This window comes from Capricornis sumatraensis, chromosome 10 (genome assembly GCF_032405125.1).
Source record: "Capricornis sumatraensis isolate serow.1 chromosome 10, serow.2, whole genome shotgun sequence".
NCBI lineage: Eukaryota > Metazoa > Chordata > Mammalia > Artiodactyla > Bovidae > Capricornis > Capricornis sumatraensis.
In genome coordinates, this window is record NC_091078.1 from 20,627,795 (window position 1) to 20,653,780 (window position 25,986).

General features: G+C 39.9%; 1 protein-coding gene across 3 annotated transcripts; it reads left to right on the plus strand.

Annotated features, from left to right (window-relative positions):
• Positions 1-771: 771 nt before the first annotated feature.
• On the plus strand, positions 772-25,954 carry PBLD (phenazine biosynthesis like protein domain containing). Of its 3 annotated transcripts, XM_068982412.1 has the most exons (10): positions 779-856; positions 2,696-2,842; positions 12,415-12,514; positions 13,174-13,272; positions 18,927-19,036; positions 19,117-19,146; positions 21,519-21,607; positions 21,868-22,046; positions 23,680-23,742; positions 25,164-25,954. In XM_068982412.1, the coding sequence occupies exons 2-10, from the start codon at positions 2,759-2,761 to the stop codon at positions 25,274-25,276; spliced, it is 867 nt and encodes a 288-aa protein (XP_068838513.1). In that variant the 5' UTR covers positions 779-856; positions 2,696-2,758; the 3' UTR covers positions 25,277-25,954. The 3 variants fall into 3 exon arrangements, with proteins under 3 accessions (XP_068838514.1, XP_068838515.1, XP_068838513.1); XM_068982413.1 differs by lacking the exon at positions 23,680-23,742 and having other exon boundaries at positions 772-856; XM_068982414.1 differs by lacking the exon at positions 13,174-13,272 and having other exon boundaries at positions 772-856.
• Positions 25,955-25,986: the final 32 nt, after the last annotated feature.

A 25,986-nucleotide genomic window follows, 5' to 3' on the forward strand; every position in this document is an offset into this window, starting at 1 on the left:
GATTGCAAAGAGTTGGACATGACTGAAGCAACTTAACAGTCATACACTTATGTTCTTGGATTAAAAGAATATCTTCAAAATGATTTTACAACTCAAGGTAATCCACAGATCCAACACAATTCCCATCATATAAGTCTGCGTTTTTCTTATAGAAATGAAACCAAAATTAATTTTAAGGAGAGAGAGAAAAAAAAGAGAGACATCTTCAAAAACAAACTCTAGATTAGACTTTCAGAGTGGAGGCACATGGCTCATTCATGAGACTCTCTCTGCTCCCTGGTACCTAGCTTTGGAGTTGGCCTGCCACATAGTAGCTGTTGAACTAAATTTTGGATTTCTTTTTTTTTTTTTAACATTTTAAAAAATTTTATATTGGAGCATAATTGATTAACAATGTTGTGTTAGTTTCAAGTGTATGGCAAAGTGATTCAGTTATACATGTACATATATTTATTCTTTTTCAAATTGTTTTCCCATTTAGGTTATTACAGAATGATTTTATTTATTTATTTACTTGTGGCTGAGCTGGGTCTTCCTTGCTGTACAAGTGCTTTCTCTAGTTACGGAGAGTGGGGGCTACTCTCTAGCTGCCATGTGATGGCTTCTCATTGTGGTGGCTTCTCTTGTGGAGCATGGGCTCTAGAGTGTGCAGGCTTCAGTAGTGGCAGTGTGTGTTGACTCAGTAGTTGTGGCCCATGGGCTTATTAGTTGCACCTTGGCATGTGGAATCTTCCCAGACCAGGGATCAAATCGGCATCCTCTGCTTTGCAAGGCAGATTCCTAACCACTGGACCACCACGGAAGCTTGTATTATGGAATATTGAGCAGAGTTCTCTGTGCTATACAGTAGGTCCTTGTAGGTTATCTATTTAAAAATTTTTTTAAAAAAGTTTAATTGGAGGATAATTGCTTTACAATCTTGTGTTGGTTTCTGCTGTATAACCATATTAATTAGCTATAAGTCTACATATATCTGTTCCTTCATGAACATTGACTCCAGCAGATCTTGATAGCCTTATCTCTGCAATCTCCTTTCCTCTCGCATATCTATTTCTATATCAAATTGCTTGCCCTGGGATTAATCTATGCACTCTACCCAAAATGCCTGTTCCCACTTTATGGAACCGCTGGATATTTGTGTGTGTGTGTGTGTGTGTGTGTGTGTGTGTGTGTGTGTGTATTTTTGGACTGACTTAAATGTCATCTCTGGATGACAGCTCTGGGAGCTCATCTCTGGAGGTCCCTCTGTCTCCTGGGCAGTTATTGCTCTCTCCTTGTGTTCCTAAGCATTTTATATATATCTTTTCCTTTTGTATTTTATAGTTTATAATTTTTACATTGGTCTCCTCACTGGCTAGAATTCCTTGCTAAAAATTATGATTAAAAACTGTATCTTAAATATTAATACTATTATTGCTTGGAGGTCAAAAAGTGCAGACTTACCCAAGTTTCTTGAAAGGGCTCCAAAGGCACAAACTTGTAGTTATAAAATAAATTAGTTCTTGGAATCTCATGTGCAGCACTGTGACCATAGTTAATAATAATGAATTGAATATTTGAAAGTTGCTAAGAGAGTAGATCTTCAAACTTCCACCACACTGGAGAGAAAAAAAAAAACACAAAACCATTTTGTAACTATGTTTGGTGATAGATTAACTAGACTTTTTGTGGTAGGTCAATTCCTAATATATACGAATATTGGTTAGTTATGTTGTAAACCTGAAAGTAATATATCGATTATACCTAAAAAAAGGGCAGAAAAAAGTAGGCAATCTGGCAAGAAAGTTAAGCAAAACCCTTGTATAATAAACAAAAAGAAAAGAAAAAGAAAACAACTCTGTAGACCTGGGAGCTGCCTAGCCATTGTTTATCCTCATCTCCTTGAGAACAAGAGATACATGTTAGAATGGGTTAATTTATTTTATATTTAAGCAAAACACCCCATAGTTTGCTGAGTTTTTTAAAAGTTCTGTAACTTTGAGAGAGAGGAATTCTTTCCTACCTATGACAAAATCCATGCTTTCTAGTAAAAGCAAAGGAAATACCCAGAATGTGAACAGTTTATCTCCACAGCATGAAGATACAGCAGATTCTTCACACCCCCTGACACCATTTTTCTATATTTTATAGGTTTTCAGTAAAGAGAAAGTATTATTCTTATAATAAAAAGCTTAATTTTAACAAATCTATATCATGAGCTCTAAAAAGTCCCCAATTGCAGATTTATAAAATAACACAAAATTAAAACATGAGGTTCCTTTGACTATGTTAAGTCCAAAAAAAGTTATTGCTGATTTGCATGGTTATGATTAATTTTTTGATTTTCCAAGTTTCTTATGATGGGCATTTTTTTATTAGAAAAAATGCATCATTTTAAAAGCAGTAATATTCATTGGTTAACTGTCAGCAACATATATGCTCTTTGGAAGTTTTGCATACTTCATTAACACATAGCTTATGCTGGTTTTGGCTACTCTAAGAATATAACTATGTTAAGTATGTGTACACTATGAAAAGAAAATATTCTATTCATCCAGTATTTTAAAGCAAATACAATCTAGAGGCTTAAAATAAATCAAAGAATTACTTATCTTTAAATGCAGGTGTATTAGAATAATTACTTGACTTTGTACTTGGGAAATGTTAGTTGTTTCTTTGCATCAAGTAAAACATTAACTTTTTGATTTTTTTGCAGCAATAAGAAGGAAAGCAGTCTACCAACAGTTTTGAGAGTTTGCAGAAACAGCTTACAAAGAAAATGAAGCTCCCTATTTTCATAGCAGATGCATTCACAACAAAAGCATTTCGTGGGAATCCGGCTGCTGTTTGCCTCCTAGAAAATGTAAGTAGTATTTTGCTTTGAAGTACAGTGCCTGAAATCCTCAATGCTTGTAGAACCAAGTTTTACTTAAAAAAAAAAAGAGAAGAAAAAGTCAGACCCATTTGTTTGTTTACTTTCCTGGGTTGTGTTCTCTGTCAAATGGTATTAACAATGTTCATGTCTGCAAGTTGATTTTAACCAAATTATATGATAATACTGCTTATATCTGGATGGATGCGCATGTCTAGGAAATTAAGATTTATGTAAAGAAGAACTGCTGCTGCTGCTGCTAAGTCACTTCAGTCGTGTCCGACTCTGTGCGACCCCATAGACGGCAGCCCACCAGGCTCCCCCGTCCCTGGGATTCTCCAGGCAAGAACACTGGAGTGGGTTGCCATTTCCTTCTCCAATCCATGAAAGTGAAAAGTGAAAGTGAAGTTGCTCAATCGTATCTGACTCTTAGCGACGCCATGGACTGCAGCTCACCAGGCTCCTCCGTCCATAGGATTTTCCAGGCAAGAGTCCTGGAGTGGGGTGCTATTGCCTTCTCTGCAAAAGAAGACCTAAGCCAATTAAAAAAAAAAAAAAACAAATACAGGAGTAGGTGGCACTTCCCTGGTGGTTCAGTGGCTAAGACTTCCAGTGCAGGGGACACAGATTCTATCCCTGGACCAAAAAAAAAAGAAAACTCATCCATTGTAGCCACTGGATTTTCATTTAGTTAGCACCAAATGTGGAAGACAATGAAATTAGATGAGTTTTATGTGACTGAACATGGCTGATACTACATTTAGCATAAAAGATTCTAGCTGTATATTTTTAACTTACCTATAGGTCAGAGAATTAGAAATTCTTTTCTGGACCAAAAAGATGAGATATTTTGCAAGGAGTTAAGTAATTTAGTAGAAAGATAGAAAGGAATTAAGCTCTAACATAGTGGGAACTCAGTTTACTGAAAATCTCAATTTAAAAACGGCTCTTTGAGGACTTCCCTGGTGGTCCAGTGATTAAGACTCCAGCTTTCACTGTAGGGGACATGGGTTCAATCACTGTGGGAGTTCCACATGCTACATGGTGCAATGATGGGGGAAGAAAGGCTCTCTGGTTAGGTAAGTATTAACAGAATAGTTAAATATTCCTTGACCTTAGCTGCTTTGTGTTGTTACCTGGGTATTAGGAAACAAGTCAATGTACCCTTCCACTCAGAACAGTTAGTACAAGAGTAGAGTATCTGAGAATTATGTCAACTACGCAGTAAGCAGTTGATGATCTTGAGTAAGTCTTATTAAGCTGGGGCCTTCAAGGGCAGTAAACATCAAGCTGGTTGCAGATTAAAATCACCCGAGGTGGTTTAAAAATTCCTATGCCTGACCAATCACAACAAATCTCTGCGGGGTGAGACCCAAGCAGCACTGGTTTTTAAAGCTCTCCAGGGGATTCTAGTGTAAATCAACATGGAGAATAGCTGCGGTTTTACTGAGACCGGTCAATGTTGTTAATCGAGTCCTTGTATATTTTATTTTCTCCCTCAAATAAAGCAGCAATATGGTGATCAAAGTCCCCATCTTACCTTAACAGTGCATTCATTATGCAACCCTGTGGCTGGCATTTTCCAACCACACAGTGCAGAAAGTGATAACATTAATAGACTATCAAGTAACATAAGAACCTGGGAGTAATAGTGAGAGAATAGCTAACAGCCAGATTCTAAATCCTGAACTTTCTTTAGAAGCAATATGACACACACAGCTTCATATCAAGGGCTTGTGGAATTGACTAAATCTACTTGTCAAAAGTCTTAGTGTTAAAAAAAAAAAAAGCCTTAGTGTATTTATCCCATATTCCCACATAATATTCTAGAAGAGTTTTGAAAAAAGGTTTAAGTGATTTATGTACTCCATTTTTTACCAGGAATTAATATTATTCCTCAATGTATTCCTTCTCACCTCTAGTATATTCACTAAACTCCAGACTTAGGATCTCTCTCTTTCACTCTCTATTAAAACATATTTTGCATGTTATTTATATATTTGGAAAAACTAGGAAATACAAATTTAAACAAAAAACTTAGCATAGTTCAAAGCAATATGCTTCAGTATGAAAGGAAGAAAAGGAAGTCTGTGATCAGGGATGCTCTCTAGAGTCTCTCAGTTCATTTCTGTGTCTTAGACCTGTGAGATGAGGCTGGTTTGATGGTTGGTCCAGGACAACTAAATAGGTATTTAAAGACTGGTTTGCTAGTTTTCTATTCTGTAGACTTGAGGATCTCCTTTCCAGAAGGTTAACTTAGTACTTTCTCCAGTGCATAATCAATAAACATTAAAATAAAATGAAAAGAGAAACTGTTGTTCCACCCTTTGAATTTTTTTGCCCACAGCTAGAGACAGTGGGCACTTGAAGCACCTAGAAAGAACACAAGTGAACTCAGGAAATATCAGAGACAGATAAGGACTAAGCCTTATAATGCTGACCACAACTCAGTAGGCATTTAGCCTGCCATTATGTATTCTACAAATGTTTGTTGACACCTGCTGTGGGCCAGGCTCTGGGGTAGGGATGGGAGGTACCAATAAGTTTGCCTGTCCTTGAGGTGCTCAGAGTCTAGCAGGGGAAATAGACGCATAAACCTGATCATTTTCCCATAGTCACCACAGAAGCTGAAAGACCAGGTACCAGGTCCTCTGGGGACCAGAGCATGGAGCAACTTGCATTTTTATGGGTGAGAAAATACTTCAGATTTTAAGTTCAGGGTTTCAAAGGAATATTCTTTTTCATTTTGTTTTGTTTAAAATTATTTAAATTTGACTGAGATGATACTATGAAAAACTTGGTAGACAGACTAAATACTAGATAATTGTACTTTGAACTTTAAAAATATTTGAAAAGAGACTGCTGGAAGAAAAGGAAAACTTTCTGGGTAACAACATTCCCAGAACTTCTACAATATTCTCAAGTGTTTTGTCATGGCTCTTCTAGATAAGCCTATTTTTCAAATCTTCACTTGAGGAACACTGTGAAAGTGAAGTGAAGGTGTTAGTGGCGCAGTCATGTCCGACTCTTTGCGACCCCATGAACTATAGCTCTCCAGGCTCCTCTGTCAATGAAATTCTCCAGGCAAGAATTCTGAAGTGGGCAGTCATTCCCTTCTCCAGGGTATCTTCAAATCCAGGGATCAAACCCAGGTCTCCTGCATTGAAGGCAGATTCTTTACTGTCTGAGCCACCAGGGAAACCCTAGACAAGTCAATTTTTTAAATCTCCACATGAGGAACATTGTGTATTAGGTGAAAGCAAAAACAGATTAAGGGCTAAATATAAGTAATATGAAACAGATACTTGAAAAAACATATTTAAAACTTTAAAAAGCTGATGGCTGTTCTCAGATGCCTGACCATTTTATAGTAACGACTGTGTGTGGTGGTTTAGTCGCTAAGTCATGTCTGACTCTTGCGACCCCATGGACTGTAGCCTGCCAGACTCCTTTGTCCATGGGATTCTACAGGCAAGAATACTGGAGTGAGTTGCCACTTAGACATAGAAAATGTATAGAAACAATATTTTAAAAAATGAAATAAATACATTACAATGACAGCTGTGTTAAAAGCTATAGGAATTATTGATCAGCTATTCGAATAGGTCATCAGGCTGTGGTAGTGATAAAAGGTGGTTTATTTTCCTGTAAACCTGATTTACTAGTTAGTGAAAATAACATACCAACAAAAGTAAGGAGCTCATATTTATTCTCCCTCATATTCTAACAAAACCTTAAGATTTTTTTTTTGTGTGTGTATGTGTGTGTGTATGTATATATATGTATGTGTGCTTTTAGGGCAGAGCTTCTCAAATGTGTAATTAACATTTTGGACTGGGAAGTTCTTTATTGTGTGAGGGGTCATGTCTGTTATAAAATGTTTGGCAGGTCCTGGGCTTTGACCCACTAAATGACAGTAGTCTTCCCCTACTCCCCCAGCCATGACAATCAAGAGTTGCCCCCAGTTGAGAACCATTGTTTCAAAAGATACCTTCTCTAAAGAGAGGTTTATTCTGGAGTTTTCCTGTTTAAATTATCCATAAAAACAACTTCAAGGCCCAGTGCATACATTTATTCCACTTCAATTGGCATTTCCTGGCTGTCTACCATGAGCGGGATACTGCTAGGATCAAATGTGATGCTCATAGATGTGCATTTTTATTCTTTTAAATGCTGATAATCATTTCCAGTGACAGCAAGGAGGATTGGCTTCACACTTTTAAGTAGGAATGCTTAGTTTTAGTTCCTAAACTACTTGCTTTTCTGGTTTTCCTGGGTAAAGTTAGGTATAACCAAAAGCCACTTTTACAGCTTGGTAGGTTATGTATTTAAATGAAAAATTGTGTATAGCAATCCTGAGTTCAATCCATGCTTTAACTCACATGCAGTGGCCCTTTTCACACTTGGCATCCTTTCTTAGAAAGAATTACCCACTCTGTGACCACACTGGGTCAGAGACTCCTGGGGTTTCTAGAGAGTTGCAACCTTGTATCTCAGTTTTATGCTCAGAAGAAGGATGCAGAGTGCAGAAAAGATTCTTCCAGGACACTGAAGTGTTTTTCTTTGCCAAGTATTTGAAGGAAGAGAGCAATGCAAGGGAAGAGGAAATGCTAGTGTGGTAATTTCTGCCTCCCAAGTACCCTCACTGACTTCTAGAACAAAACTCTCAGCTGGGGGCAGTGATTTCAGGCAAGTTCAGCCAGACACATACTGTGCTAATTGGTTTTCATATGTTATTTCATTTCACCCTCACAACCACTTTATGAGTAGGTTTTATTATTAATCCCCATTTTACAGATGAGAAGACAGAGGCAGAGAAAGGTTAAGCAATTTATCTAAGTGGCTGACCAGAATCCCACCCCAGGTCTGCCTGACTACAGGGTCCATGGTTTTAACCCACTATATTCACTACTGGCGCTTCCCAGGTGGCACAGTGGTAAAGAATCTGCCTGCCAATGCAGAAGACGCAAGAGACACGGGTTCGATCCCTGGGTCAGGAAGATCTTCTGGAGGAGGAAATGGCAACCCACTCTAGTATTCTTGCCTGGAAAATTCTGTGGTCAGAAGAACCTGGCAGGCTACAGTCCATGGGGTCACAAAGACTGAGACACGACTGAGCATGCACACGCACTCACTACTGGAATATTCACTACTAGATATTCTCCCACAGTGACCCTTCCCGGTTGGTAACATGCATCAGTCTTATAATTCACTCAATGCCTGTCTTCCTCACTTCTGGACATTCTATGAGATCCTAATCTCTTCTGACTTGTTCCAACATCCAGGGCCTGGCACATGGGAGACACTAAATATCTGCTGAGTGAAATTGGAAATAGTATAATCAATTGTATTATGCAAACTCTTCTTCTAGGAGTTCTAGTAGAAGAAGCCAACAGTCATTTATTTATTTATTTCTTAGTTTATTTTCGGCTGTACGGGGTCTTTATTGCTGTGAGCAGACTTTCTCTAGTTGCAGCGAGCTGGGGCTGGCTACTCTCTAGTTGCGGTACCTGGGCTTCTCATTGAGGCAGCTTCTCTTGTTGCAGAGCACAGGCCCTAGGTGCAAGTGCTTTAGTAGCTGTGGCTCACTTGCTCCATGGCGTGTAGAATCTTCCTGGACCAGAGATCGAACCTGTGTTCCCTGCACTGGCAGGTGAATTCTTATCCACTGCGCCTTTGGGGAAGTCTTGGCCAACGATTATGGATCTTTTGTTTTCATTGATGGAGTGGGATGGGCAGGGCATGCAATGCAAGTATGTGCTTTAGGTTCTATAATGGAGCTGGAGAGACAAGGCATATAAGATCCATTGTTGTTCAGTCACTAAGTCATGTCGGACTCTGCGTCCCCATGAACTGCAGCATGCCAGGCTTCTCTGTCCTTCAGTTTCTCCCAGAGTTTGCTCAAACTCATCTCCATTGAGTCGATGATGCTGTCTAACCATCTCATCCTCTGTCATCTCCTTCTCCTCCGCCCTCAGTCTTTCCCAGCGTCAGGGTCTTTTCTAACAAGTCGGCTCTTCACATCAGGTGGCCAAAGTATTTAGGAACAACTGAAGGTGACTTGCAGCTTGAGTGCTGCACTGTGTGGACATAACTTTGCAATCGGAAACCCAGTGTCTCAGAAGGAATCTCCTGTTTCTTCCTGATGATTTAGAACTTTCTACATCCAAGTGCTTTTCCTTTGCTAGAAAGAAAGCAGAGGGACAAATGAACAAGACTGAGCAAGACTGTCCTGTTTAGGCTGTCATATTTCTAAACTACCACAAGGTGGGAGTATTTTAAAACTTTACTGTGATTTTCTGATTCATAATCTTTTGCGAGCCATATGGTTGGTAGAACATCAGTGTCCCAACACAGTACATTGCAACTCAGAAAAACAAACATGGCTCTCTTTTTACTGCTGGAAACTTGACTCTTGTGAGACTGGCAAAGAGAAATGGATATTAAAGCGAGAGAATTAACAGTTATTGGTTCAGTTTGTAACTATTGTGTGTTACATTTGAAAATAAACTTGTAGTGTAAAATGGAAACATTTTACATTTTTGGTTCCAATACAACATTTTTGTATTGGAACCAAACTTCAGTATTGTTAATGAATGTAGTCTCATTCTTTTTTTTTCCCCTAAAGCTCTCCAAGTTGAAGCAATGTTAATCTCCTCATGATTCACCATTATTTTGCTCTTTGGTTCCAGTGTAGGAATTCAGCCACCCGTGGTGCATACTGAGGGCTGCGACTATCAAACTTTTTATTGTCTCTGGCAGCTCCGGCAAATAGCAGATGTATTTTCAGTGTCCTGGGACAGAAATTCAAATTGTAACTGGTGAAATATACCAAACCAGAGAGGATTAAAAAGATGGTCAGTGAAGTGTGTGTTTTAACTGATGTGCAAAAAAGCCCATTTGCCAAGGAATCTACTACCGAAAGATGGTGATCTTGGCTAAAATGTGACTCTTTAATACTTTTAGAAACTCTGGTCCTAAAGGTCAAGGGAAGCAATAGGAAAAGAAAGGAAGGACAAGGATAGGAATTTGGCCAAATCAGATAGAGGAAGGGCTGGCAAGCACTCAGGTTCCTGCAGTCAAGGAGGCAAATCCATGTTTCTCTTTATCAGCCCTTCAGTCACCTTTGGAGCTGATGATTGCAGACCAGCCCTAGGAAATTGAATGGCTCCCAGTTTCATTAAGGTGTTATATGCATGGGCAGGTAGGCCAGTTTCCATGGAGAACATTCTACAAACCATGGGAAAGCAACTTGAGCTCACTTCTGAACATTGTCTTGTTGGCCCCAGCAGCACTCAATCTCTTCTACTCAGGTAAGACTTCTCACTCCCTAGCCCCACAGGTGTCCACAGGTGTGACTTGTGCTCATTCCACTTCATTCCTACCATCCTAATTCTCCTTACCTCAACTTGCAGAATCCTAGAGAATCAAAGATAGAACGAGAGGAGAGCAAAGTGAAGTCAAGTGACTTGCCCAAGAAGCATCTCTAATTCAAACCTTTTGCCCAGTTTTTCCTGTCCAGCTCACCCAAATCTGACCTTTTGCTAGGTCCGCCTCAAGTCTTCACCTTCAAAGTCCTAGAGAGCTTAATGTTAAAATCCATGTCTCAATTACATACTCTTTGGTGTGGCCTACTGCTGCTTTCTGTATCTGTCTTGACTCCTCAGCTGACAGGCTAAGGCTCTTGAACCCAGGGCCAGTTCTTATACATCAGGGCTCCCCAGTCCACAGATCATCTGGTTTCTGATTAAGATGGAGATTCTGATTCAGAAGGTCTGGGGTGGGGCTTGAGACTGCGTTTCTGACAAATTCCCTTGAAAGTGGTGCTGATGCTGCTGGCTCAGCACAGCATGGGTAATTGATTGATGGCTCCTTTTCCTCAGAAATGTTGCAGGAGTCCATTTTATCTGATAGAAATTGGTTTTTCTGCCTGTAGCATGTTGAAGAGATAATAATAGTTTCTTTGTTATGTGGAGGTAGTGCGGTGTGTCAAGTTAAAGCACTGACTTTGAGCCACTCCAAATAAAAAGGTAATATTTTTCAAGTACTTAACTATGTGTTGGGCACTCTGATGAGTGCTTTATATGCATTATTGGATTAAATCTTTTGAAAGAAAAACAGTAAGTAAAAAACAAACAAAAACTCATTGTGTTCTGTTTAGGTTTTCAGAAAATAAGTATCAGTTTCTTCAGTGATTTCTCTTTCTGTAGGGATACAGAGTTTCTACAGATTTTGAATACAGTGCTCTTTTAAGAAAGGCTTAGTAAGTCTCCTGTGAGGATTTTTACATCAGCTGATAGTTAAGAAGTTATGATTAATTTTTCATAACTGCTGTTTTGTGTCTTATGTGCCTTTTCTCAATACATAAACTTTAATGAGTAAACATCTTTGTAATGTTATATAAGTACATGGAAAAAGAGTTCGAATCAACTAAAAGACAAGGGTGTTTAACTTGACGTAACTCAGATAAGTGAATTCTGAACTTATTAGAATAAAGTTTCAATTCTTACTTCTGAGTTTCAGAAGCTCACGATTAATAAGTTTGGCAAAGGCAAAGATGCATTTATCTTGAGATTTCTCTTTTTATAATTAATTTTTATTAGAATATAGTTAATATCTTGAGATTTCTTTAGAATTCAGAATCCAAGTAGTGAGCATCTTGTTGATTAAAAAAATTGATTTTCATTCTCGAAAAGAAAATCTATGCTTTGACCCATTTTTTTCCTTGAGTTAAGAGGAATGTATGTATGTGCATATACATGTATATATGTTAGGATATTACACAAACTTTTTGCGTTTAATTTTTTTATCTGTAAGTGGATAAAAATATCTATGTTGAGTGTTTTTAAAATGCAAATTAAATGAATACTGAATTCTCTCAGCAAATATTTATTGAGCTCCTATTATACCAGGATGAATACAAGCACTGGTCTAAACCAGGACAAAGCAAAGTAGCACAGTGGTGCTCTCATAGAACTCTGAGTCAGAGGTTGGGGGTACAGCCAGTAAAGGAGCATAGTAGGTAATTTCAGGCGGTGTAAGTACTGGGAAGGAGACAGAGCAGTCTGGAAAGCTTCCTGGAGGAGGTGATCTTTGACTTGAGCCTGACTCATTAAAGGGAGTGTAACATGCATAAATGAGGTCAGGATGGTCCAGTCTGCTCAGAATGGGCACCTAACATCTCTTCATCCAACAGGAATGACAGATTGTGGAGTTTCTGTTTGTAGCAATTGTTTTTAGAAGACAGCACCATCTCTCTGATAGACTAGATAATAATCTGACGAAGGATAGCCCAGGCCAGTAGGTTTTTTAGAATCTGCTCTAGCTTCCACAGCTCTTCACATGGATTTCTGAAAAACAATCTTTATAAAAGTACCTTAAATTTATTGGTGATTATTTACTTTAAAAGTATATGACTTTTTAAAATTCTTTTTTACATTAAAAAATTTTAAGTATATAACTCTTAATATTAATAAACTTTTTTTCCTACTAGTGGTAGTTGCTGTTCAAGGAAGTCTGATTTGTGTTTCTGGAATCTCACTAACCTTTTGCTTCTAATTTAGAAACTGGATGAAGACTTGCATCAAAAAATTGCAAAGGAGATGAACCTCTCCGAAACGGCTTTTATCCGAAAGCTACACCCAAATGACAACTTTACACAAAGTAAATATACTTTTTTCTTTTCTTTTAAAACAATTCCTGAATGGTACCAGAAACTGTTTTTCCAGTGGGGGAATAATATTTAAGAAAAATGTCCATTTATTATTTGCATGCAGATAAGGAAGGTGGGGGAGCTTCTAATTTGATTTTCATCTAAGGGAGCAGATGCTGATGAATTTGAATGTTTCAGATCCAGATCTAGCATTGCAGAGCCCTAGAGGTCTTGCCTCGTAGAAGGCAATGGCAACCCACTCCAGTACTCTTGCCTGGAAAGTCTCATGGACGGAGGAGCCTGGTAGGCTGCAGTCCATGGGGTCGCTAAGAGTCAAACATGACTGAGCGACTTCACTTTCACTTTTCACTTTCATGCATTGGAGAAGGAAATGGCAACCCACTCCAGTGTTCTTGCCTGGAGAATCCCAGGGACGAGGGAGCCTAGTGCATTGCCGTCTCTGGGGTCGCACAGAGTCAGACACGACTGAAGCGACTTAGCAGCAGCAGCAGTAGCAGAGGTCTTGCCTAGACTTTCCTCCTCCTTTTCACAACACGTTTCAGTGATTAATTACGCTAATGCAGTGTTTAGAAAAGAATAAGAAAATGAAAACTTTCAACCCCCTTGTATGGAAATGATCTGGTCTCTCTTTGGTTTTTCTCCTCTCAAGGTTCCTGCTTTGGATTAAGGTGGTTTACACCACAGAATGAGGTTCCTCTCTGTGGCCATGCTACCCTGGCTTCTGCAGCTGTGCTGTTTCACAAAATAAGTAACATGATTTTCTTTTATGAACTTATCAGTTAGTAAATAGAAATATTTTTAGAAACTCTCATACATTTTTTCCTGTGAACCAAAGTGACCGGTATAAAGACTGCAAAGTTTATTTCACATGATTTATTATGTAGAAACAAAAACAGTAACCTTCAAGAACACTTCAATTTTTCAGGCATGTTGAATAGCCATGGTTGCTGTTCTCTGAAATGCCGTTTTCTTTCGTTTATAGTCTATTTTATTTATTTACTTGTGGTTGCGCTGGGTCTCTGTTGCTGTGCGTGGGCTTTCTCTAGTTGCGGCCCGCAGGGGCTACTCTCTGGTTGTGGTGCATGGGCTTCTCATGGTGGCAGCTTCTCTTGTTTCGGAGCACAGGCTCCAGGCGCAGGGGCTTCAGCTGTTGTGGGATGCGGTCTTAATTCCTCTGTGGCATCCTCCCTCCCAGACCAAGGATTGATCGCATGTCCCCTGCATTGGCAGGCAGATTTTTGTCCACTGTTTCACCAGGGAAGTCCCACCATTTTCTTTTAAATAGGAGCTCTCTGATCTCTGTGACCAACACAGGAGGACAGCTTGCAAGGCAGAATAGGTATTTAACATGACATAATACTGGGGAACTAAAAGACATACTTTTCCCCAAACGTGTCCCCACCCACACTGAAATTCATTTCACAATGGAAGCTTCTTTATTTTGAATTTTAAAAATTCATGAGGTAAACTATATACATTTACCCTGTGAAGAAAGGATGCGGTACTTTAATCCTACCAGTTCCCATCTCAGCTACACTTGGTATAATAAAGATCAGGGCTTTGTGGGAACAGGGCAGAGGAGAGATGCCTGGAAATGTCCTCAAAGTAGAGACAGAAGCAGCCATGAACAAGTGTAGACAACAGAAAGTCAAACAAGGAAGTAACCAAGATGCTATGACAGGGGGGTAACTGGGGGAGTGGGGATTTGAAAAAGAACGTCTTTTGGGAGTTACTTCAGTTCAGTTCAGTCGCTCAGTCATGTCCGACTATTTGTGACCCCATGGACTGCAGCACACCAGGCTTCCCTGTCCATCACCAACTCCTGGAGTGTAATCAAACTCAAGTCCATTGAGTTGGTGATGTCATCCAACCATCTCATCCTCTGTCATCCCCATCTCCACATGCCTTCAATCTTTCCCAGCATCAGGGTCTTTTCCAGTGAGTCAGTTCTTTGCATCAGGTGGCCAAAGTAATGGAACGTTGGCTTCAGTATCAGTCCTTCCAATAAATAATCAGGACTGATTTCCTTTAGGATGGACTGGTTGGATCTCCTTGCTGCCCAAGGGACTCTCAAGAGTCTTCCCCAACACCACAGTTCAAAAGCATCAATTCTTTGGTTCTCAGCTTTCTTTATAGTCCTACTCTCACATCCATACATGACCACTGGAAAAATCACAGCCTTGACTAGACGGACTTTGTCGCCAAAGTAATGTCTCTGCTTTTTAATAGGCTGTCTAGGTTGGTCATAGCTTTTCTTCCAAGGAGCAAGTGTCTTTTTAATTTCATGACTGCAGTCGCCATCTGCAGTGATTTGGGAGTCCCCCAAAAATAAAGTCTGTCACTGTTTCTACTGTTTCCCCATCTATTTGAAATGAAGTGATGGGACCGGATGCCATGGTCTTCGTTTTCTGAATGTTGAGTTTTAAGCCAAATTTCTCACTCTCCTCTTTCACTTTCATCAAGAGGCTCTTTAGCTCTTCACTTTCTGCCATAAGAGTGGTATCATATGTGTATCTGAGGTTATTGATATTTCTCCCAGCAATCTTGATTCCAGCTTGTGCTTCATCCAGCCTGGCATTTCGCCTGATATACTCTGCATATAAGTTAAATAAGCAGGGTGACAATATACAGCCTTGACTTCCCAATTTGGAACCAGTCTGTTGTTCCATGTCTGGTTCTAACTGATGCTTCTAGACCTGCATACAGATTTCTCAGGAGGCAGGTCAGGTGGTCTGGTATTCCCATCTCGTTAAGAATTTTCCACATTTTGTTGTGATCCACACAGTCAAAAGCTTTGGCATAGTCAATAAAGCAGAAGCAGATGTTTTTCTGGAACTCTCTTGCTTTTTTGATGATCCAGTGGATGTTGGCAATTTGATCTCTGGTTCCTCTGCCTTTTCTAAATCCAGCTTAAACATTTGGAAGTTCATGGTTCATGTACTGTTGAAGCCTGGCTTGAAGAATTTTGAGCATTACTTTGCTAGAGTGTGAGATGTGTACAGTTGTGTGGTCGTTTGAACATTGTTTGGCATTGCCGTTCTTTGGGATTGGAATGAAAACTGACATTTTCCAGTCCTGTGGCCACCACTGAGTTTTCCAAATTTGTTGGTATATTGAGTGCAGCACTTCCACAGCATCATCTTTTAGGATTTGAAATAGCTCAACTGGAATCCCATCACCTCTACTAGCTTTGTTTGTAGTGATGCTTCCTAAGCCCCACTTGACTTCACATTCCAGGATGTCTGGCTCTAGGTGAGTGATCACACCATCGTGGTTATCTGGGTCCTGAAGATGATCTTTTTTGTATAGTTCTCCTGTGTATTCTTGCCACCTCTTCTTAATATCTTCTGCTTCTGTTAGGTCCATACCACTTCTGTCCTTTATTGTGCCCATCTTTGCATGAAATGTTCCCTTGGTATCTCTAATTTTCTTGAAAAGATCTCTAGTCTTTCCCATTCTATTGTTTTCCTCTGTTTCTTTTCATTGATCACTGAAGAAAGCTTTGTTATCTCTCTGTGATATTCCTTGACACTCTGCATTCAAATGGGTATATCTTTCCTTTTCTCCTTCTCCTTTTGCTTCTCTGCTTTTCTCAGCTACTTGTAAAGCCTTGTCAGACAACCATTTTACCTTTTTGCATTTCTTTTTCTTGAGGATGGTCTTGATCACTGCCTCCTATACAGTGTCACAAACCTCCATCCATAGTTCTTCAGGCACTCTATCAGATCTAATCCCTTGAATCTATTTATCACTTCCTCTGTGTAATCATAAAGAATTTGATTTAGGTCATACCTGAATGGTCTAGTGGTTTTCCTTACTTCCTTCAGTTTAATCTGAATTTTGTAATAAGGAGTCCATGATCTGATCCACAGTCAGCTCCTGGTCTTGTTTTTGCTGCCTGTATAGAGCTTCTCCATCTTTGGCTGCAAAGAATATAATCAATCTGATTTCAATATCGACCATCTGATGATGTCCATATGTAGAGTCTTCTCTTGTGTCGTTGGAAGGTGTTTGCTATGACTAGTGTGTTCTCAGCAAAGCTCTGTGAGCCTCTGCCCTGCATCATTTTGTACTCCAAAGCCAAATTTGCCTATTACTCCAAGTATCTCTTGACTTCCTACTTTTTCATTCCAGTTCCCTATGATGAAAAGGACATCTTTTTTGGATCTTAGTTCTGGAGGTCTTGTAGGTCTTCATAGAACTGTTCAGCTTCAGCTTCTTCACCATTACCGGTTGGAGCATAGACTTGAATTACTGTGATGTTGAATGGTTTGCCTTGGAAACGAACAGAGATCATTCTGTCGTTTTTGAGATTGCACCCAAGTACTGCATTTCAGACTCTTTTGTTGACTATGAGGGCTACTCCTTTTCTTCTAAGGGATTCTTGTCCACAGTAGTAGATAAACTGGTCATCTGAATTAAATTCCCTCATCCAGTCCATTTTAGTTCACTGATTCCTAAAATGTTGATGTTCACGCTTGCTGTCTACTATTTGACCACTTCCAATTTACCTTGATTCATGGACCTAACATTCCAGGTTCCTATGCAATATTTGTTCTTTACAGCATCGGACTTTACTTCCATCACCAGTCACATCCACAACTGGTCATTGTTTTCGCTTTGACTCTGTCTCTTCATTCTTTCTGGAGTTATTTCTCCACTCTTCTCCAGTAGCGTATTGGGCACCTACCGACCTGGGGAGTTCATCTTTCAGTGTCCAATCTTTTTGCCTTTTCGTACTGTTCATGGGGTTCTCAAGGCAAGAATACTGAAGTGATTTGCCTTTGCCTTCTCCAGGACTATGTTTTGTCAGAACTCTCTACCATGACCTGTCTGTCTTGGGTGGTCCTACATGGTATGGCTCATAGTTTCATTGAGTTAGACAAGGCTGTAGTCCATGTGATTAGTTTGATTAGTTTCCTGTTATTAGGAGTTACTTAGATGGGGGTAATAAGTGAAGGTGTTATAGGCCACGTTTGCCCTGGAAGCAGTCTCATGGGCATGCTGGAAGGACTAGGGGCAGTATTCTTAGGATTAGCCTTGTTAGTGAAGTAAAGAAAGCAGATTTTTTTCTGCTGCCCAACCCACCATGCCTCTTGTACCAGAAAGCAGAATTAAAAATTATTTTTTAGTTTTTAATTTTTTTTAATTAATTGATTAATTATTTTTTAGAATTAAAAATTTTCTTTGAATTACTTAGCTTATTTTTGACTGTGCTGGGTCTTCGTTGCTTTGTGTGGGCTTTCTCTAGCTGTGGTAAGTGGGAGCTCCTCTCTGGTTTCAGTGCATAGGCTTCTCATTCGGAGGCTTTTCTTATTGTGGAGCATGGGCTCTAGAGCACATGGGCTTCAGCAGTTGCAGCTCACAGGCTTAGTTGCCCTGCAGTGACATGTGGGTTCTTCCTGGACCAGGGGTTGAACCCTGGCACCTGCACTGGCAGGCAGCTTCTTAACAACTGGACCACCAGGGAAGTCCAAGAAAGCAGAACTGAGCACCATGTGAAGTCGAACCGCAGAGTAGTAGCAACAGAGAAAGTCCTGACAGTCTTGCACAGGGGCCTAAGGTTAGATGAGAAAATGCTTTGGAAATAATGATGTCTTACACCAATTGTAATGAAAAGACTAAAACTTTGAGTTTCAGAATGTAAATTTTATTCTGTGAAAGCTAATCAGCAATGTGACATTTGCTCACCTTCAAGATATGTTCACAGAAATACTAGGGAAAAGATTTAAGTCATAAATCTTTGTTTTCACTAAAAATGTTATCCCCTCTGAGATAAGCGGCCCAAGTTTTATCAGTACTATGAAGGGATGTTGTATCAGGGTTTGTGATCTAATCTTTAAATCAATATTTTATATATAGTTTGGCTTGTTTATGGCAAAATTGATTTGTTCATTACAGACTGTTGTATATAACCTGTATGTTCTATTTGTCATCCCTTTGGCATAACTTAAACTAGTAGTTTATAACTCTATAAACTCTATTGTAAGAGTATATAAAATATAAAAATCTACATTAAAAAACATTATAGCAACCCTATAAGTGGTGTTTAATTATTTACCATTTTATTGGTAAAATGAAATTAGTATAAGTTTAATTACTACCCCATTTTATTGATGAGGAAATTGAAGTTTAAGGAGATTAAATAATTTTTTCAAGAGCACAGCATGATGTCAAGACCAATCAGTTATGTTCTTGGTTCTCAAGTTAGAATCCAGTGAGAGTTTTCTCCACTATGATCCCAGTAACCCAAACCTGGGACCCCTTTACTGGAATGAACAACACTGCCAGAGAATCTTTAAAAGTGAGCAAAAGAGACATGCAACTATATAACAAAGTTTATTTTTCTATTTCTTGATTCCTTTCAAACATTTGACAAAATAAAATTCTTTTTTTGGCCAGAAAATGTGAATAGCACTCTAACCTTTGTCACTATGAGTGGGGAACTGAAGGCCAGAAAAGAAGAGGATGGTATTGTCCTGGACCTGCCTCTTTATCCAGCCCATCCCCAGGTCAGCTTTTTAAAATTATTGCCGCACACTGTATACAATGTGCCCATTTTACAATGATTTTGTCTTTTTTCCTGATCTAGAAATTGCATGAAGTGAAGGACTTGATAAAGGTTCGTGAAAAAGAGTCAAACTTGAGCCGTGGGATTTGATCATCTGTTATTGTTTGAACAAAGATTTGTTGTATTTGATCTCAAATATAGACCTTCTACCAATGTAAGTGTTCTAGTTTAAGCTTGGGTGAATACTGCATGGTGCCTTTGAGGTTTGAATTTTAATGTTGAATCTATTTGGTGAAAAAGTTGACCAGTTTTCCCTAACTCTTCATTGTCTGATTAGCCTCCATGGAAAGAGGGGGAGGGGAGAGTGCCATGTGGCAGGCTGAGAGTGAAAGAAAAGAATGGAAACAGCCTGGCAGCAGTCTGTGTCCTGATCTCTTCAGTGGAGAATAAGGCTGAGATGACGAGACTGTGCTTTGATGCAAGAGAACAGAAAAGCAAGGGTACTGCAATAGAGAAGACAAGATATATAGCAGCCTCCTCAAAGGGTCTGTGTGGGGATGGGGCTTAATGATAAGGATGATGATGATGATAAAGAACATTTTGAGAGTCTCTTCTGTGCAGTACCATGCATTTTAATGCATTATTTCATTTAATTCTCACTGTCACCCAGGGCAGTAGGCACTACAGTTGTCTTATGGAGATTCTAGAAGGCCAGAGCAGCCCTGGATAGCCAGGTGCTTAGGTTTTAGAGGAGGAAGGGCCCAGGTCAGGACCAGGCCAAGGGTGCTGTGAAAAAAAATTATTCTGAAATGGCCTGTTACAGGTAGTAATGGGTATTTCTTAGTGAATTTTCAAATACAGCATTGGTTATATCTTTAGTGTTTTGCTTTAAGTTTTCAAAAGATATAAGCAAGTGTCATGGATTCTACTTTTATACTCAGCTTCATCTACGGCTTGGGTTTTGGGAGACAAGCCAAATTCATAAATGAATTGCTTTAAGCATATTGGCAAAAAACCCAGAAAATCTTTACAGTGGTAGACCTTGTTCATGATAGAAAGAACTTAACCTGTTCTCTCTAAGCCTCAGGGTCAGCATTTGTGAAATGGGAATGGTGAAAGGTGTTTATCATGAGTATTGTCATTTTGGGCTTCCCAGGCGGCTCAGTGCTAAAGAATCTGCCTGCCAATGCAGGAGACATAGGAGATAAGGGTTCGATTCCTGGGCTGGGAAGATCCCCATGGAATAGGAAATGGCAACCCACTCCAATATTCTTGACTGGGAAATCCCGTGGACAGAGGAGCCTGACAGGCTGCATTCTTTGAGGTCGCAGAGTTGGGTACAACTGAGCATGTGTGCATTGTCATTTTGTGTTCCTAGAAACTGGCAATAAGATTCTCAGTTGAGAATTAAACTTTCAAATGGACATAAGAATCCATGCAGAGAAGGGTTGTATGACCCTTCAGAGAGATTGGGAGGCCCAGAGAACAGATGGGATTGGGCTGTAGGAGTTTCCATATCTAGAAGGGGGACATTGGTCAGCAGTGGTCACAGAGGCAGACCTTCCAGGCACTACCCACAGCAGTGTCTTGGCCATGGAACCTAGAGCTTCTCAGCCCCTAAAGAAGATTAGAGAACTTAAAACCACCTAGTGACAATCAGACAACTACCACGTAACTCTAGTCTGTTCTGGCGGCAGCTAGTTGTGGTGCCTAAGGATGACTTGGAGGTGTTTTTGTCCCCTCACAACCTCCCTCAGCACTGCAAACCAATAAACAAACAAACATACTATGTCTCAGGTATGAGCATGGTTATATACAGTCTTCGGTAAAGGGTAAACCAGGGTGTCTTTGGACAATGTTACTATGTTCTTGATCTGTAGTGTACAATCTAAGTGAAAACAGCAAGCTTGCCAAGCAGAGCAGCATTGATACGAGTGCCCTAGTCCCCACTTCCAATCATACTGCTGGCCCTGAGTCCTTCTTGTGTAGAATCATCCAGTTACCACTGTAGCTACAGGAACTCTGCATATGTTATTTCATTTAATCCTCTAAGAAGCAGGCATAAAGCCCCCACCTCTACAGATAGTAGACAGTAGTGATTCAGAGCTTTGACTCCAGGGCTCCTCAGTCCTGGGTCAAAGTGTGTGTTTGTGAGAGAGAGATTCTGGGCCTCCCTGAATCTTTTTATCTGTGGGGAAAATACCCAATTGAAGGAGTTGTGTGTCAAGTCTCATAGTGACATGTATGAACAAAGCCTCTCTTTGGCTCTCAGAGGCTAAACTCAACCCCTATTAAGGTCCAAGGGTTCCTGAACACCAGGAAATTGGCCTTTGAGAAATACCTTGAATCCTAAAACTGACCTGAAACTCTTGGGACTGGAGATGTTGGGTGTGCCTGGCACAAAGCAGATGTTTGTGAGAGATCCTTCTCCAAGGACTTGACCCAAGACGCACTTCTGAGGAAGTTTTGGTCTGTCTCCATAGACTGCCATAGGTGACACGCTGGTTCAGGATGTTCGCTATTCCCCAGATACCAAAAAGCTCCTGGTCCGGATCAGTGATGCTTACAACAGGTAAATGAGATTTTCGACTTCGTCAGTACTGTGGGGGAGGGCACCAGATTCATAGCTCTGGCTTGATCTGGCTGTGCCATGTTCAGCTGAACCATGATCTACACAGCCAGAGTGATCTGTTCCTGGGCAGGAAGGTTGTAGTTGCTCTTCCTCGCTTACTGCTGAGCCATTGAACAAGCTACAGCCTGGCCTTTATGGAGTCTGGGGAATGGGTAGTCTGTGGAATGGGTTTGTCCTAATCCATCCTGTTTATGAACAAGGTCATTTCTGGAGAGCCTGACAGTGAACACAGGGAATTTGTTGCAAGTGGAAACCACAGGGAAGGTGAAAGGACTCATTCTCACCCTCAAGGGAGAGCCTGGTGGGCAGACGCAAGCATTTGACTTTTACTCCAGATATTTTGCTCCATGGTACGGTGTGGCTGAAGACCCCGTAACAGGTACTTTTTGCCTTGAATCCTGAGGAAAGCTAAACAGTGGAGGAGGAGGAGAACCGCTGTTTAAGTGCCCTCTGCAATGAGCTTTCAGGTTGTTTGGGTTTTGAGTTGCCTTTGTTTCCCTATCTCCCCTTCCCATCCCTTCACTGAAGTCTCTTGTGAAAAACACAGTGTTAATGAGGCAGTATATAGCAAGGTTTAATTTTAGCATCAGACAGGCTGGCTTTGCGTCCTAGCTTCCTAGCTGTTGACCTTGGGTAAATGACTTAACTTTTCACAGCTTTTGTTCCCTCTCTATAAAATATGGATAATACCTCATAGGCTATGTAAACACGATGCATGTTAAACACAAAACATAATGAGCACAGTGCCTGGCACATGGTTAGTGCCCAATAGCTGTTAGGTATTTTAACAACTAACAATAAAACTGGCTCCTTGAGCCAACACTTCTAGAGCTACCTGTTGCAAAATCCAGTGGCCAGTGTCCACTATAGTCCCAAAGTCCTTTGTCCTTTTCATTGGCCAGCCTGTGTGATCATTGACCGATTTGGGTTTTGAAGGACCAAGTCCTGGACTGCAGGTGGGAAACAGGGACAGGAATAGTGTTTTTCTTCCTCCCCTCCTCCTTTGCCAGACCTGCTCACCAAGTGAGTGGAATGGGTTCAGGAACATAGGAATTTAGGATCTTCCACAAGCCAGAGAGTTGAAATAAAAAGTCGGCAAGAATGTGATGCTTCCTACTTTCATCCTCCTTGATAAAAGTGGGCTGAGCAGCGAAAGGTGTGGAATGCTTTTTGGAGGAAGCTGATAAGAAGTTATGAGTGGATTTACACATGCTTGGCTGCTTCCCAAAGATTTTAAGTTTCACGGAGGAAAGGTTTTTTCCCCCCTGGAATCATGCTTTTCTAGAGTGGGAAAGCTCTTTGGACAGTGATGGCCAACAGTCTCGGTTTGCTTGAGACTGAAGGACTTCTCAGAGTAGGGATCTTCAGTGATGAAACCAGGACAGCCTCAGGCATACTGGGATAGTATTTAGTATGTTTTTCTGAAGGAGAAACCTTTTTCAAACCATCTTTTCCTCTCCCAAATACTTTCCTATCAGTTGTTACTTAGCAGTTTGTTTCTTCTTTTTAGTATATATTCTCTGATCTATACCTAGGGCACAATCGTGTGAAAAAATATCTCACTAAAACAAAGCTCTTTTGGCACCAAAAAACTGGGAACGTTGGATTCATGGAAATTTTGGTCTTTTGTCAGAGTTCCCACCCTTCCTTGCGTGTGCGTCTTAGGAGGAAGGATATGTTTTTCCTTGATAGACGTAGACAGATTTACACGAAAGCCTTAATTCTCCTGCCATGGACTGACAAGAAATTGACAAGAATTAAAGCCTGCAGTTTAATTCAGCCTTCAGAAAGTGTAAGATGCAGCAGATATGTCTTTTGAAGGAGCTTATCCATAAATTCTATGTCTTCCTTTCTATTTCCATTCATAATTCCACACTTTGCTGAAGTCATGGCCAACATAATGACTAAGCTGTCTAAGGTTCAGTCAAACTGGATAGTTGATCCTTTATGAATTTAGCAGAGTTGCTCCTGTTTTCTTTGGGATTGTAACATAGCTTTTCACTTCTTTTAAGGGTCTGCACATACTGTTCTCAGTAGCTACTGGTCTGAGCAACTGGGGAAGAAAGACTTGCACGGTAGGACAGTTCTTTTTCAAATTAAAAAAAAAAACAACTGCTAACCTTTAAGCTAGTATTCCTTCTCATATATACTATCCACTTGAAGATGTAATAAAATGTTAACTATCAAAAAAAAAATGTTAACTATTACCCACATGAAAACTAAAGGTTTTGAATTCCTTCACCCTGAATCTTCTGCTCAACATCCTCCACCCCAAACATCTTCCACCTCTGTTTCTCCCAAAGCACAGACACACTTCTAATACAGTTAAGTGCCAAGTAAGTATTTGCTGAATAAAGTTAACTAGCTATGTAATTTTGGCCCAGAAAGGTTCTTTATAAGGTGATGAGTTGAGATTGGATGATTACTAGGGTCCCATTATGGGATTAAATAAAACAAATCGCCTTGGAACCAAGTCTCCTAGTGATTAATATATTGCTCAGGACAGAGAAATAGATGGTAGCCAGGGGAGGTTACACAGCTAGTACCACATGCAGAACAGGCTACACAATCAAAGTAGGATTTTGACCTTAGTGGACAGAAGTTCTTACTTAGTGGGATGGTTAAGCATCTGTGACCCTGATTTGGGAATAGCAGGGTGGCTGTTCTCTTTCCATTGTGAGCCTAATTACTTCCCTAAACTCAAGAAGCCTGTGGCTGTACTTCACGTTTGCTTGACAAGTGTGGTTGCTTGCTATCCACAATGAGTAGGGAACTCCTTTTGTCCTTTTCAGACCTCGAAAGACGAAAGGCCTTCTCTGAAGGGCCCAAGAGCACCCCCTCTTTATCTTTTTAGCCTTTTAGTCCTAGGCTCTATCTTTTCACTTGTGCTTGCTTACTCCTAGACCTCGATGGAGCCAGGGAGGAAGCTACAGTTAGGGTGTGTCTGGGGCATTACAGGAAGTAACAGAGGAAGTAGCTCAGGAAGGGAAGATGTGGAGCTGTGTGCTTTGTGTATCAAATTGCGTTTGTGGCCTCAGTCCTCGGGAGAATCGGGTGGGCTAGGCAATATTATGAACAGATGAAGGAATGCATTCTTAAAAAAATTAGTTAATAAGTTTTTATTGAGAACGTTTATTTATTACATTAAATAAGTTTCTCATGTACATTGTATTTCTGCTTCTATACATCCTACAGTGTGCTCACTATCAAAAATTTATTTTCTATCCTTCACCATGCAGTTGGTCTCCTTTACGCATTTTGATCCCTCCCATATCACCCTGCCCCTCCCCTTCTGGTAACCACTCTCTGTTCTCTGTGTCTATATGTTCGTGTTTGGTATGTTCATTTATTTTGTTTTCATCTGTTTGAAAGAATGTATTCTTTAAATTGACCTGGGAGGATTCTAGAGCTCGTAATAATCAGTCTTTCACTATGTCTTATTAATTAAAGGGGTGAAAATGATCTTGATTTGTGACTTGTTTTATGTTTTCTTTAGCCTTTCAGTGTTCCAACCGGGGAGGAGAACTGACAATTTCCCTGCGTTCTGATGGACGAGTTGACATCAAGGGAGGCGCGGCTCTTGTTTTAGAGGGCACTCTGACGGCCTAGACTGCTTGCACTGCGGTGACACAATCTTGAGCTACTGAGTATTTTCTGCATAAAAAGAAATGTAAGAGACTGCTTTGAATAAGATTGCATTGTAGTCCACTTAATCCTCACCTGAGAAATAGAACAATGAAGACATATTAATGGGGATTTAATAATGCTTCCTGATGAATTAACTAAAGGAGTTTTGGTTCTACCTGTGAACATATTCGAAGTAACCCATATCAAAGAATAATGTTGTCACCTTTAATTGTGACCACCAATCACAGAATGAGGAACACATTTATGAAGAGTAAGATTAAATCATTTAAACTCAGGTGTGAGTACCTGATAGACTTGTTTTGCAGCCATCAAAAAGACCCAATAGCTATGTGGAAATATAGAAAAATAGTTAATAGTATAATACTAAGAAAAAAAATTATAGTAGACTATTAAATGTTAGCAATGTTATGCTATGTCTGTGGAGAATAGGAATTTATATGGACAAGAATGGATCATGAAGATAGAAAAGTAAGAGTTTATGTGTGAATGGTAAGGTTGGAGTAATTTTAATGTACCTAAAAAATTATTTCCTTTATTGGAACGTGCTTACGTTTAATACCTAAAAATCAGGACGTGTAGCTAAATAACTAAAACGCCCAGAAATTTTTTTAAATGAGTGATAATGAGTGATAGAGTGATAATAAAATTAAACATGGAAAGTAATGTGATAT